The sequence below is a fragment of the Ovis canadensis genome, chromosome 3 (genome assembly GCF_042477335.2).
Source record: "Ovis canadensis isolate MfBH-ARS-UI-01 breed Bighorn chromosome 3, ARS-UI_OviCan_v2, whole genome shotgun sequence".
NCBI classification, from domain to species: Eukaryota; Metazoa; Chordata; class Mammalia; order Artiodactyla; family Bovidae; genus Ovis; species Ovis canadensis.
Genome location: NC_091247.1, coordinates 2977937 through 2991706, shown reverse-complemented (window position 1 = coordinate 2991706; position 13770 = coordinate 2977937). Strand labels below are relative to the sequence as shown.

The 13770-nt window shown below is 64.7% G+C and overlaps 1 protein-coding gene across 1 annotated transcript in view; it reads right to left on the bottom strand.

Moving 5' to 3' along the window:
• NOTCH1 (notch receptor 1) overlaps positions 1-13239 on the bottom strand; it is a 45887-nt gene extending 32648 nt beyond the window's left edge. Inside the window, exons 1-2 of the mRNA XM_069579871.1 lie at positions 12916-13239; positions 11070-11151 (exon numbers count right to left, since the gene is read on the bottom strand). Of these exons, the coding sequence (XP_069435972.1) occupies positions 11070-11151; positions 12916-12976 (143 nt within the window). The 5' untranslated portion in view covers positions 12977-13239. The remainder of the gene's footprint in view (positions 1-11069; positions 11152-12915) is intronic.
• Between the last annotated feature and the right edge of the window lie 531 nt (positions 13240-13770).

Here is a 13770-nt window from a genome sequence, read left to right as displayed (position 1 = left end):
GACCCCGGAAAAGGACCAGCCAGGTCTGAGGCAGACAGACCCCAACTCCCAACAGCAGCTGACCCTCAGTGGAGAACAGGCAGCGGCCGCAGAGGAGGAAAGGGGTCCAGGCGGGGCGGGGCGTGGAGCCGCCGGGCCCAGCAGCTGCTCCCCGCTCAGGGCTCTTTGCCTCTTTTCTCCCAAGTTCCACCTCTGGATGGTTTAGAATAAGCTGGAAAGAGGAAGTGCAGGAGCGCGGGGAAGCCCTTTGTGTTGTGTGTGGACGGAAGCGGTCCTCCGGGAAGCCACCTTTCCCACTGCGGGGAAAACAATGCTTGTGGCTCGCCAACCCCCCCCCCCCCCGCGGCGATCATAGCTGCCCCACCCTCGACGTGGGAAGTGGCTGCCCGTCTGAAGGGATGGAAAGGCAGAGGTCAAGCGGCTTCCTGGAGATGGCCCAGCTGCAGTGGGCAGAGAACCACCCAGGCCCACCCACAGGCAGACACACATCGCTGCTTGGCTGGTCCCTCTGGACATTGCAAAAGGCACAGCCAACACGCTGTCCCGAGAGCCCTGGGGGCTGCTGGGCGAGTAAGAAAAGCCTGCTGCCCCACCCCCACCCCCCCGCCCCGCCGCGGCCCTGCTCTGCTGGGTTAATTCCCCAACCATCACCCTCAAAGATGGAGCCAGGAGCTGGACAAAGGTGGGAATGGGTGTCCTTATCCAGGGTTCACCCCAATAGCTCTCTGAGACCCACGTGGTCGAGCCTGCAGCCCCACTTCTGGGAGGCCAGGGAGTGGCCCCTCCCAGCTGCCAGGGAGCTCCCACAAGACGGAGCTGGACCCGTGCCCCCAGACACTGGATACAATGAAGGGACCGATGAGCATGCGGCCTGTGGCCCGCGCCATGGGGGGCGGGGGTGCGCTTAATCCAAACTCGATTAATTAAGTCAGCAACCACAGACTGAGGTCGGAGCCAGAGCCAGAAATGGCCCTGCAATGCCTGCCTCTGCTCGGCTGTGGGGTGGTGCGGGGAGAGGGGAGGCCTGCCCGGCCGCTCTCCCGCCGACCGGAGTGGACGCTCGGGGCAGCCCCGCTTCTTCCCATTCTCCAGTTGCGAATGCAGCGCCGGAGAACACTGAGGACCGCCCTCGACACGGGTCCTAGAAGGAAGACACTGTGGACCCCCCTCCCCGCTCCCGGACCTGTACTCAGGCTTTATCTCGTCTCTTTCTCAGAATGGCCCTGCAGGGACACTGGCCCATTGTACAGATGAGAAAACCAGGGCTCTGGCAGGTTATGCCCACGGCACCACCTGGGTTTGAATGTAGCTGTTAACCTTTGCTGTCCCCAGCGGTGATCAGACGCCAGGCCCTCAGTGTGGGGGTTGGGGGCAGCTAGAGCACAGCGCCCCCTGGAGGCAGCTGGGAGGCCAGCAGGAGCTCCCTGGGTGGAGGAGGGGGTGTGGGCCCTCAGCACCCCATTCCTCTCCCCCTCCCCCACCCCGGCGGCCTGGGTTTCTCGCCTGACCGCCTGGTCTCCCAGACCGGGAGGGCTGGAGCAGACAATGTGTTCTTACAACCCCACAAGATCTGCTGAAACTCAAAACCCTGGATTGGAGGCGGAGGGGAGGGTGTCTGGGTGAGAAGCCTGGGAATTGGGGAGCTCCCAGCTGGCAGGGTGGGGCTGCCCTGGGCCCCGGCTTCCTCGCACCCCTTCCGTGTGGCAGGAGGGGTCCCACCAACGCCGGACACCTGTCACCACCCTCAGCCACAAGAGCTCATGTGGCCTTCCTTCCTGTCTGTCCAGCCCTAGGGACAGAGAGGAAGCACGAAGCCTATAGCCGCCGGCCACTGGGAGGGCCAGCAGAGAGTGGGCCCTGATGAGGCTCCCATGAGACCCTCTCCCTGGATGCCTCTCCCAGCTCAGGCTCGCCACCTGCCCAGTCCCCAACCCCTGTCCGAGGCAGACCACCGGGCCCCGTGTCCCCAGGCTTGCCCACAAGCCCGTGGCCGCCCTGGCCCCCACCCCGGGCTCAGCACAGTCACCAAGGCACGGGACCACGGCAGACACCAGGAGACACAGCCCTGGCAGCTGCGCCCAGGCCGGCGTGGACCTGCTGAGAGACAGCCCCGCGCTGTCACAGCCTGGGGACACTCGGGCAGCCCGCCCGCTGGTCTGGGCCTAGGGCCGTCTGGGCTCAGGGGAGACTCTTCTCCACGGGGAAAGCAGAAGGTTCTTGGGCTGGCCACGACCCTGCACCCTTCCATGAAAGTGAAAGTGAAGTCACTCAGTCGTGTCTGACTCTTTGCAACCCCACGGACTGTAGCCCACCACGCTCTTCCATCCATGGGATTTTCCAGGCAAGAGCACTGGAGTGGGTTGCCATTTCCTTCTCCAGGGTATCTTCCCGACTCGGATCGAACCCAGGTCTCCCACACTGTAGGCAGACGCTTTACCGTCTGAGCCACCAGCGCCCTTCCATGACCTCACCCAAATCCGGGGCTGGGCTGGTCTCTTGAGAGCCTTCTGGACAAAGCCTGGGAGCACTGGGAACAGGCCCAGAGTGGAGTGAAGCCACGCTGATGTGTCCCATCGGGACCCACGTGTGTTACTGTTTACAGGGGAGCTCATAGGGGCGGGTGAGCAGCCCCCGGTCACACAGCCCCCCATGGCCTGCGCTATAGAGCACAGCGCTCTTTTAGCCTGGCGGGAGCAGCGAGCTGGAACAGGGCCGGGCAGCTGACGTGGACCATGCCTGCCTGTGGCCTGGAGGCCAGGCCTTCCAGAAACCCGGATGGGCTCAGCTGGGGCCAGCCCTGACCCAGGCCACGTCCCAGATGCCTGCCGAGTGCCGTGCTGGGCTGGGCCTGGGCCGTGGACCCCCAGGCGGAAGCCGTCATGGCCTGAGGCCCCTGCCACTGTGGACACTGGGACACACAGCCCTGCCTGGCCTCCCCCACCCCGTCTGGCTCTCAATCAGGCCTGAGGCCACCCTCATCCTGAGCCCTGGAGGGGGAAGTGAGGGGAGCCCCGCCCTGTGGGGCCACCCCTGGGAGCCGGAACCAGCCTGGCGAGCGCAGGAGAGACCCTCAGGCTGACCCGGAAGGCCCAGAGGCAGTCACCTCCCCCGGCCCTCTCCGTGGTCGGAGGGGAGACGGAGTCCCCAGGGACGGAAGTGTGGCCAGCACCCCCCACCCCCAGGCCCCGCCTCAGCCCAGCCTTAGCTCAGCATCTCTTGTACTGAAAAGCTTTCAGGGAAAGACACACACACTCAAAACTCTGGCTTCTCCCCCAGACCTGTCATTTCCAGTAACCGTGTAGTTTCCGCTTACCAGCAACCGAAACCAAGAGGAAATGGTGGGAGGCAGGTCCCCAAACCCCGGGTCCCCGCGGGGGGGCCACCGACAGAGCTCTCCAGGGGCAGCCGCCCACCTCCTGTCACACGCATCCCCCGGTGGACCCGCGAGGACCCACCAGGGCCCAGCTGCCTGTCCAGCAGGCCTCCTGGGGTTGGGCAGTAGGCCGGCGGCTCAGCTGACCCAGGACCAAGGGGCGAAGGAAGCAGGAGGCCGGCAGGTCCCCGGAGGAGGGCCGGCCTGGTGCCCACTTGTCACCCCCAGTGCCTGCCCAGCCTCCAGCGGCCTGTCCCCTCTGCGGCGTGGCTCAGACCCCCAGCCCTTCTCCCGGCCCGGGGCCCTGACCCTAAGGCCGACGTGATGACATGGGACCTGCCTGCCCCAGGCCTCGGCCGGGCTGGGGGAGGCTGGACTTTCGTGCTGCCTGCAGGGCAAAGAGTTTGCTCAGCAAATCACAGTGTCAACAGAGGGATGAGGGACCATTTACCCAGCGGAGAAGAGCCAACCGATTCAAGCACTTCAGAGACACCCGACGGACACCCAAGCCCCGTGACTGACTTGTCCCACGAGGACTCCCAGGTCGAGGCTGGTGGGGCCTGGCAGGCTGTCTGAGCGCCTCTCATGTTTGGGAACCGCCACGTGGGCGTTGGAAGTGCGGCCTCCCCAGGGCACCCCCCGCCCCCACCAAGGCTTGCTGGGAACCAGGACCCCGGACGCACCTTCCAGGAAATGGAGCAACTCAGGTGCACGAGGCTCAGGTCAGACCTCCAGAGGCCGTCCCCAGCCCCAACCCAGGAGAGCCCAGGACAGCACAGCAAAGGGCTGGGGATCCTGGGGGCTGAGCCACAGAGGGGGCGGGCGCTGCGTGGAAGGGGAGGCCAGGCCCTTGGAGGTGTCCACATGCCACCTGACAGGCTCCCATGCAGAGCAGCAGCTCGGTGTCAGGAAGGGAACGGGCAATGATGAACCTAATTCACTCAAACGTGTGGATGCCGTCATGATGATGACCCCTGCCCCCGAGCCTCGGCAGGGAGTGGATGGCGAGGTCAAGGCCCCCTTTCCCAGAATGCTTCCATCCCAGGGGCAGCGGGGGTGCAGGTGGGGAGGAGACCCCCAGCCAGAAGGGACCACTCAGTGGTGAAACCCTGGGGAGGGCGTTCTGTTCCCAGAGTTCCACGCATCTCAGAGACGCGCAGAGAGCTGCCCCCACCTGTGACGGGGGGACCCACTCGAGCCTCCCCACCGCGGCCGAGCAGGTGTCAAGGTGCTAACGTTGCATGAGCACCCCTCTGGTGCCCTGCAGGAAACGTGGAGCCTCTTTGAGCCCCGAGAGCCCCTGGGAAGGGATCGGCTTGTGGCTAAGCGCGAGGAGCCAAGCCCCTGACCCTCACCCTCTCACACCAGGCGGGGTGCCTCCCAAGGGTACACCCACCAACTCCGAGATGAGCCCTGTTTCAGGAGAGATGTGCTCCAGGCCAGGGCAAGGCCGGGAAACAGGCAGATGGCGTGGGTAGGGGCTCAGGTCTCAGACTTGCCCTCCAGCTGCCCCTGACCTGTTCAGAGCCCATCTGCCTGAGTCTCCACAGTGGACTCCCTCCAAAAGGGGGGCCTGGGGCACCTGGGCAGGGCATTCCCACAGCACCAGCCTCACGGCGCAGGAGGTGAAGGCATCTGCCCTCGAGTCTGGTTCTCAAACAACGAACCAGGCATGCGTCTGCCCTGCCCGCCTCGCCCCAGCACCTAGAGAGCGTTCAGTGAACGCCTGCTGCCCCTTGCATTCCTGACACCGAGCAGGTGGTGGGGTGCCGGCCGTGGAGCCCTGTGCGCTCATCCCCTGGACCCGAGGGCACGCCACCCCACTTTAACAAGTACCCCTGGATGCGCCAGGCCCCACTCAAGGGGGTCCCATGGCTGGCCACGCAGACACAGGAGTGAGCGCCACCTCTTCCAGGGAGCCTTCCAGACATCCCCCACCCCCGACACCCACTGCCTCTGGACTTCTGCCCAAGGCCATACCGGAAGACCATGCTGGGCCACTGCCAGCCACCCCGACGTTCTCAGGCAGGTCGAGTCCAGCGAGCGCCCAGACGAGTGACGCACGGACATGCACCCTGAGCGAAAGAAGCTGGGCGGGAGAGGCGAGCGGCGCGTGCATTCAGGTCAAGCCAGAGATGGAGAGCAGATGGGAGCCCCGGGGCTGCGGGGGGCGGGGGGGCGCCTGTTTAATGCCTACGGGGGTTTTGTTCGGGGTGGTGAAAACCTGGAACTAGACAGACGTGCTGGTCCCACAAGCTTGTGAATGTACTAAGCGCCACGGAAATGCAGACTTTGTTCAGTAATTTACTTTGCTGTGTTGCACAGCTCCCAGGCGGCACTAACGGTAAGGAACCCGCCTGCCAATACAGGAGACACAACAGACGCGTTTGATCCCTGGGTCGGGAAGATCCCCTGGAGGAGGGCATGGCGACCCACGCCAGTGTTCTTGCCTGGAGAATCCCACGGACAGAGAAGCCTCGAGGGCTACAGTCCACGGGGTCGCACAGAGTCGGACACGACTGAAGCGACTAAGTTCCCCAACCAGGGATGGAACCTGTGCCTTCTGCAGCGGAACCTGAGTCCTAACCGCTGGGCCACCAGGCAAGTCTCCCGAAATGTTCCTTCTAAACGTCTAAAATCATAAAACTTATGATACATGCAACCGACCACCAAAATACAAATAGAAATCCTCCCTTCCCCCCGCCCCGCCCCCACCCCAAATCTGGTCATCAGCAACCTGTGAGCTCAGTGGAGCGAGGTGGGCGGGGCCTTGAGGAAGGAGATGCCAGGGACGAAGCCAACAGAGGCCACTCTGGCAAAGGGCTCTTCTCTGCCCAGCGGCCCTTCCTCTGCAGCAGCACCTGTCAATCACGGCCCCCGCTCTAGCGGGTGTGTCCACGGCCCACCAGCAGGCCCAGGGGTTGGGGGTGAGGACCCCAAAGCCCTGAGATGGCCCCAGACAGGCAGAAGCCGCCCTACTGCATGGCCAGGCCTGACTCCTGGGCCCTCCTCCCCTGACCACATTGCGTCCACTGCCACCACCTGGGCATCTGCGGGCCCATCCCAGGGTCCTGCCAGGATGCCGCTGGAAGGGAACTCCGGGCGGCCACCCAACCCTGCACTCTCAGGCACAGAGCAGGAGCCAGTCGCTCTGTACCTGCTACAGTCCATGGGACTACAGGGTGTGGTTGCCAGAGACAGCCCGGCGGGGAACTTCAGGACCCATCAAATGCACCCTGACCCACAAGTCGCGATGCCGCCAGGCCAGCCGCTCGTTAAAGCCTCTGGGAAGAGTCTGCCAGGCTCTGGATGTGCCCGGACACGAAGGCAGAAGCTGAGGCAAGCTGGCCCCAGGTCCTCTACTCCCGTTCCCAGCCTCTTCATCTCTCAGCCTCAGCCGTTCCCACCTGTAAAGTGAGGACTGAGGATGAGATGCAGAGCCGGCCGCCATCCTGAGGGGTGTGAGGCCGCTGAAAAAAAGGTCTGCTGCGCTTTTACGAGGCTGGATGAAAGGGGCTGTCTGTGCGTGGAGGGACCGTCAGCACTTTATTGAGGAAAGCAATCAGGACACTCAATCGACTCTGCAAAGCCACATCCTTTCACTATTCATAGGCGAGACACGAAACAGGAAAGGTGCCCTCCTCAAGCCCGGCCCGGCCCGGCCCGGCCCGGCCCGGCCAGCGTCACCGTGAGCGAGGGACGGAGCCAGTGCTGGCTTCCGCGGAACCCCTGGGCTGCCACCCAGCCCTGGGGGAGTGCAGCCATGCCGCCCTCTGGACCTGCCCCCACCCCCTGCCACCTCGGGGCAGGAGGTCCCTGCACCCACTCGTGGCCTCGGCTGCCCTGACCCAGCTCAGCTGTCCTGATGAAAAGCATTCTCTCTCAGCTGTCTGCCCGGCTCCACCCTCTTCCAGCTAAGGGCACAGCTTTCTTTTCTTTCCTCTCTCTTTTTAAAAAAAATCCCTATTTTTTTTTTCCAGTGGAAAAAACACTGGCCGCCATAGAGGCAGAGGCAGGCCCGAGGAGGGCACCTTCCTGTGGGGCTCGCGTGTCCCCTGACGTCCACCCCCCGTGCTCAGAGGCAGCAGGTGATGGTTTGGGGCTGAGGCTGTGCATTCGCTGTGTTTTTCTAACCCTGCGTCCTTGGCGCCCAGGCGCTGACAAACAGAGGAAGTCCTGTACAGACCTGGTTCCTTCTCAGCCTGGGGTGGGGGCGGGGGCAAGGGTGAGAACCTGTTCCTCCCCCAGACTCGCCCGAGACACGCAGGTGACTCAGTGGAAACAGACGGGCCAGGTGACACAGACGTAGACTGTTCCTCTGCAGCCGGGTGGCCGAGTCACTTCCACTCGGCCCCTGACCCTCTTCTTCTAAAGGGAAGTCGTTGTCCCCGCCTTGCTTCCTCACAGGACGGCCAGCGAGGGCCCCGGGGGCAGTACAGGCAGGATGCAGCCGTGATTAGGAACACACGTCCCCGGACAGAGCGAAGCGGGGCTAGGTGCTACGCTGGGCTGTGTGATGCTGGGCCGGGCGCCGACATCTCTGGGCCCTGCTACACGCCCGATGCCCATGGTTCCGGGGTTGCTGCCAGCCACGTGGGGCCGGGCTGCCCTGCCCACTGCACTCCCCTCCCTCTGACATGCCATGTGTTCAGGCCGCCTCTCCTAACCCCCACACTGGAAAGCGGAGAAACCACGGGGGCAGGGGCTGCGTCGGACCTGGGCCCACATGCCCACGGCCAGAACAGCACCCAGCACACAACAGGTGCTCAGAATTGGGAATGAAGCAAGGAGGGGGTTTGCGGGTGCCACCGCAGGTGAGAAGCCCTCGGAGTCGCCGGCCGGCCCCTCCCAGGCGGTGCCCTGGCTCGGGCCCACCGGGCCGTATCTTTCGGGTTCTCTGAACTCACTCATTAGACAACTAAACCCTCTCAAATGAGGATCCTGAAACCAGCGCTGTCAGCTCAAAAGGAGAAGGCAGCAAGGGAGTGGACACTCGCCCCGCGCCTGCTGCGTGCCTCTTACGTAACCTTTACGCACCACCAAGGAGATCAATCACGGATCAAGCGCGAATTACAGGCTGGGGGAATCTGGGTTCAGGTGACCCGAAGACCTGAGGTCACAAGGGCACTGGGCACGGGAGAGCCAGGCCTCAAATACAGGATCGTCCAAAGCTGAGGTCCACCACCTGCCTGACTTCCCTCCGGCGTACTCTGGGCGCTGAGGCGGCAGAAGGTTGCAAAGACCCACCTGAGCCTGCCCCTGGGTCACCGGACTCCCCAGGCACCGCCTGCTGGGGCCACCACACACAGCCACCCTCCTCAGGGCAGAGGGCTCTGCCCCCAGAGACTCATGGCCTTCAGGCGGCCCGGCCCCGCTCTCTGGGACTTCCTGAAGGGCCTTCGCAACAACACAAACCTCTTTTTCCGACCCCGAGCCCTGTAGACACCTGACGGGTGGCTTCTGGGGAAGGTTCCCTCTCTCTGGGTGGAAACAGATGAGTCACCTGGCATGAATGCGCCTGGCACATGACAGCCCCGATTCCCACGCCCTGGCCACAGGGGAAGCAGCAGGAAAGTCACAGAACTTTCTGCGGGTCCCGGCTGGAGGCTGCAGAGCCAGGGTTCACACCCAGGTCGGCCTGAGACCCAGACACCCTGGAGGGAAGACAGCGGCTCTCCCCTTTAGCCCAGAGAGCCGGGCTGCCCCCGCCAGCAGAACCTCTGCAGACCGGTGGGTGGTGCGTGAGAGCGAGACGGCGCGGACCCTGGGGGTGGCCACAGTGCTCCCACCCTGCCCCACGAGCCTGGACTGGGGCCTCCCCACGGCTGGGCCTGGCCAGTCGTCATGGCTGATCCCTTGCCTCCAGCCTGAGGCACCCAGAGCTGGGGCCCGCAAGGACGGCACTTCCGTTCAACTTCCCAGTGAGTCTGCAGGGTGCTCACAATGGGGTCTCTGTGGGCTGAGCGAGGCGGGGTGCCAGGCCAGACAGGCAGGCTTCCCGCCAAGGTGGTGGTGGGGGGAAGCACCAGGCCAAAGGGAGGAAAAAGGCCGGCACCCTAGCCCTGATCCGGGGCCTGGCTTGGGGAGGCAGGAACTCCCAAAGTTGCCCAGGTTTGGGGGTGGGAGAGCCTCCCCCAACCCCATCCCTTTGAAGCGCCTCACCCGGAGGCCAGCGGTGAGAGCTGCAGCAGCGGGGGCAGCGTGCGGCCGGAGCGCTGGTCTGGGGCGGGGGGGCCCCAGGCTGCCCCGTCCCAATCCCCCGGTGATGGCGCAAGGAGAGACGGCTCCTACTTCCCCCAGCCCAGCACTGCCCCTGCCCTCCCCAGAGCCCTCTGCAGAAACACGGAGACTGCCCCCAGCCCTACACGCACGTACATCCCAGTGAGCCGAGCCGAACGGCAGGGAAGGGAGTGGGCATTCTGGGAAGCCACGCATACTTAATCACCCAGCATTAATCCGCCTCCCCAACAATAGCCCCTGCACTTCCACTGAATCCCAGCTGTCGGTCTCTCAATGAAAGGAAACAAGATTTAGGGCATCAAGCGTCGGTGAGGCTTCTGCAGGAGGAGAAAAAGGCCCCAAAAAAAGCAAAAAAAAAAAGAAAGTAGTGCGCATTCATTAGTGTCTGACAGAGACACAATGCATTTTGTCCATTAAACTGCTCACAGACCTGCTTAATTGGCTTCAGTCTGGGGCCGGGGTAGCGGGGAGGAGGGGGCTGCTTGCCCACTGGCTGGGCCGGCAGGGAGCCCGGGCTGGGGGTTGTCAAGGGAATGGGCCGTCAGCAGTTGGAATGAGGGCGCACCAGCCCGGCTGGGGACTCACTTCTGCAGCCTGGGGAGGGGGCGTTTCTCCAGCCGCCAGGAACCTGCTCGGTATTCCCATCAGGGACGAACTCAAGTTGAAGGGCATCAGCCACAGCAGAAAAACTTCCCGAGAGGCTTGCCAGTACTCGCAGGCGGGCAGGCAGGCGATAGATCCTAACCAGGTTCCCTGACACCACCGCCACCCCCGCCCCCCGCCCCCGTTCACAGCTGAAGACCCAGGGCTGGGAAGGCGAAGGGCCTGGGAGGTCAGAGCTGGGGACAGAGACAGAGCTCCTGGCAGGAACTCCCACCCATTACCCTGCGGAGACGGGCACGGCCACCACGATGAGTTCCAACCTCCTTTCCCCAACCTCACCTGAGGCCAGGGAAGGCAGAGGGTGGCAAAGGGTGGGTGTGCTTTTGAACTAGTCAGTTTCTCGCTGAGAGGCACCTCCTGTTCAGGAGGCGCTCACCTGCCTGGAGCAAGCATCACCTGCCCCCAGCAGAGGCACTCCCCCCAGCTGGCAGGGTGGGGCGGGCCCGGCCTCCCTGCAGACGCTCTGGAGCCTCCCTGCAGGTCTCAGGGACTTTGGGAAGAAATGGGGGAGCAGGGATGCCCACCTAGCACCCCAGGAGCCTGAGGTGGTCCTCAAAGGAGTGCTCGAACCCCCAGCGGCCAGGCTGGGCTCCACACGCAGCGTAATTGCTGGTGATTAAGTAATTGCCAGACTTTGTCCAATAAAACCAGCACGTGACCGCGCCCAGCCTTCTGGGCCATCTCCAGAAGACAATGGCCTAGTGTTCTGCCCCCGCTGGCCCGCTGCAGAAGGCAGGGGCTCCGATCCGACAAAGCAACAGGTCCCTGCAGGGGCGCGGGGGCCCATACTCACATGCAGGCCTCGGTGCCGTTGGGGAACGCTTCACACTTCCCGCCGTTCAAGCAGGTCTCACCGGGCTGGGAGCAGCGCAGGCCTGGGGAGGGGCAAGAGGAGAGGTCAGCCTGGCCGGCACCTCCAGGGGCACTGCCTACCCTTCACCTCCTGTCATGGGGTTACTGGGTGCAGGGGGCCCCCAGGAAGCCCTGCATGAACCCTAAGGGGGCTCAACATTCTGCCCACAGTTCTGGGATCAGAGATGGGACGGGGAGGAATAGACTGGCTGGGTGGCAGGTGGAGAGGTCACGCTCAAAGTGGGTAGAGGGGTGGGGAGGAGTGACCTGAAATGCATTGTAGACAGCAGGGAAGAAACGCTGGGATGACCCTGGGCCAGTCTCCCAAACTTCTCACCCCTCACCCCGGCTTCACTGGGGACCTTGGCTGGGCTGGGGCCCCTATCCAAGCACCAGGATTGTCTTGCTGTTCAAATAAGTTCTTCCAAGGGGTGGCGCTGGGGGCGGGGGGGGGGGGTGCTGGCCACACTCAGCTCCCCCGCTCGTGGGAAAATGCGACAGCTGCAAGGGCTGCTGCCCCGCCCGCCAACAAAGCGCCAGGCGGAGGAATCAGAGCAGCCCATTGTCGCGCCAGGGCCGCCTCCTGGGGCACCAGGACTGCACCCCAGGGACCTGGCCACGCCTTCACCGACACCCAACACCGGCTCCCCAGGGTGGGCATCTTCAGTGGCAGCCTCCCCTGCCACACACAGCCAGGGGCTGGGGGCGAGGCTGAAGATGCTCCATTTGGAAGGAATTTGACTTCATTCCCAGGAAGGGATCAATTAATCCCCCCCCTTGCCCCCCCTTCTTACCAAGGCTATGTAAATTAAGCCCCCTCTGGGGGGGTGGGGATGGGGTGTGACATGAAACCCCATCTTCAGGAAGCAGGGAACTAGCTCTCCCTCCAACTTTTAGGGGAAGAGAAGCATTAATCACCATCCGATTCCTCGGAGCTCCTCTCCACGGGAAGCGGAGAGGAATGACCGCCCGGCAACCCTTACAAGGTTTCCAAACGTGAACTCCACAAAGTGAAAGTTCATCAGTAGCAGCTGAATCTTCTGCACACAAGACCCCCACCCCGCCAAAACTGTGAGCCAGGATAGGGGTAGCGACCCGCTGTGGGGAGGGGACACCGCGGGCAGGGCGGCCGGGAGCGGGGGGACACCTGGGTCTGGGGCCCTCGCCCGGGTCCTGCGCGAACTCTTCTACTCCGAAGGGAGGCCGGGCTGGGCCGCCTGGCCCACCCTGCTCCCCTCTGCCCAACACGCTGGGCAGCCAGGTCCCGCAGTGCGGTTCAGTAAAGACGATCGCGGCACCCTGGACCCCAGGCTCCGCGCCCCAACATCCGCCCTCGGCGCGGGCAAGAGGCGAAGAAAAAAGATAAATGGCCCCAAAGCAACAGGAAACCAAAACCGACTCGATTCAAATCGAAAAGTAGTAGGCAGCTCGTCCGCCCGCCCCGGGAGCGAGCCCCACGCGCGGCTGGTGAAAGGCGAGCCCAGAGCTAGGTCTCCCAGGCCCCCAGATGCCCACGCCCGGCTTCAAAGCCGACTTCAAACCCGGCGCCAAACTCGGTTCCAGGCGCGAGCACCGCCAAGTCCGTCCCGATCCGGCAAACGGAGCGGGGGAGGGTCAGTCCTTCTCCCCGAGCCCGGGACTCTGGTTCCTAGCCCGCCCCGGGTCGCCCGGTCCCCCTCCCCACCCTGGCCGCCAGCTCCCAGGCACCCGGGGACTCGCGCCTAGGGCGCCGCCAAAAGTTTCCGAAGGCGCGGAAAGTTGCGGGCTCGCGGCGGGCAGTCGCCTACCTCGTGCGGCGAGCGCGGGCAGCAGCGCCAGGCAGAGCAGGGGCGCCAGGAGCGGCGGCATGCCTGCCCACCGGCTGCCCGCTGCGCCCGGGGGCGGCCTCCTGCGCCCGGCCGGCGGGGGCTCCGGCACACCCGAGCGCAGAGGGACTGTCCCAGGGGCGGTGACGGCCCGCTACTGCCCTCTCCTTCCGGCTGGAGAGCGTCCCTGGGCTCTCGCGGCCTCCCCGGCCCGGTTCCGCGCCCGCGATCGTTCCTACGCTGCGCCCGCGGCCCGCGCCCCGATCCCGGGGCCCGTGCGCTCCCTCCCGTGGCCGAGGCACTAGTGAGGCGCCCGGCCGCCGCGCGCTCCGCCCCCGCCCCGCCGGCCCCGCCCCCGGGGCCCGCCCCCGCCGATCCCTCCGCACCCCGCGCCCCCTTGCTGGCCGCGCCCCTCTGCTCTCCTCGACCAGCCGCGCGCCTCCTCAGGCTGGGGCGCGGGGTCCCGAGCCCGGGTCCTACGGGGGTGGGGGTCGCGGCCGTGCGGAGCGGGGTCGGGCCCCATGCCCTAAGGGACTACTTCTCGTTCGAAAGTTTTCGGAGACCCAAAGTTTGCTCCGGGGTTGCGGAAGGATCCGGCTGTGGGCTCCCGCCGCGCTCGGCGACAATTGGCACAGATTTACATCTCAATAGCGGAGGAGGCGCAGGCGGAGCGAGGAAAGGGGCGCCTTTGACAGGCCTGTCCCCGAGAGGAGCTGGGCTGGGCAGGCGAGTGTGGGGGTCCCTGGGACAGAGGCTCTGGGAGAAGTCGCTCCATCGGCAGCCCTGCGTCACCCGTGGCCCGGGGCTCTAATCCTAGGAGCCCCCCTGGTAGCAACT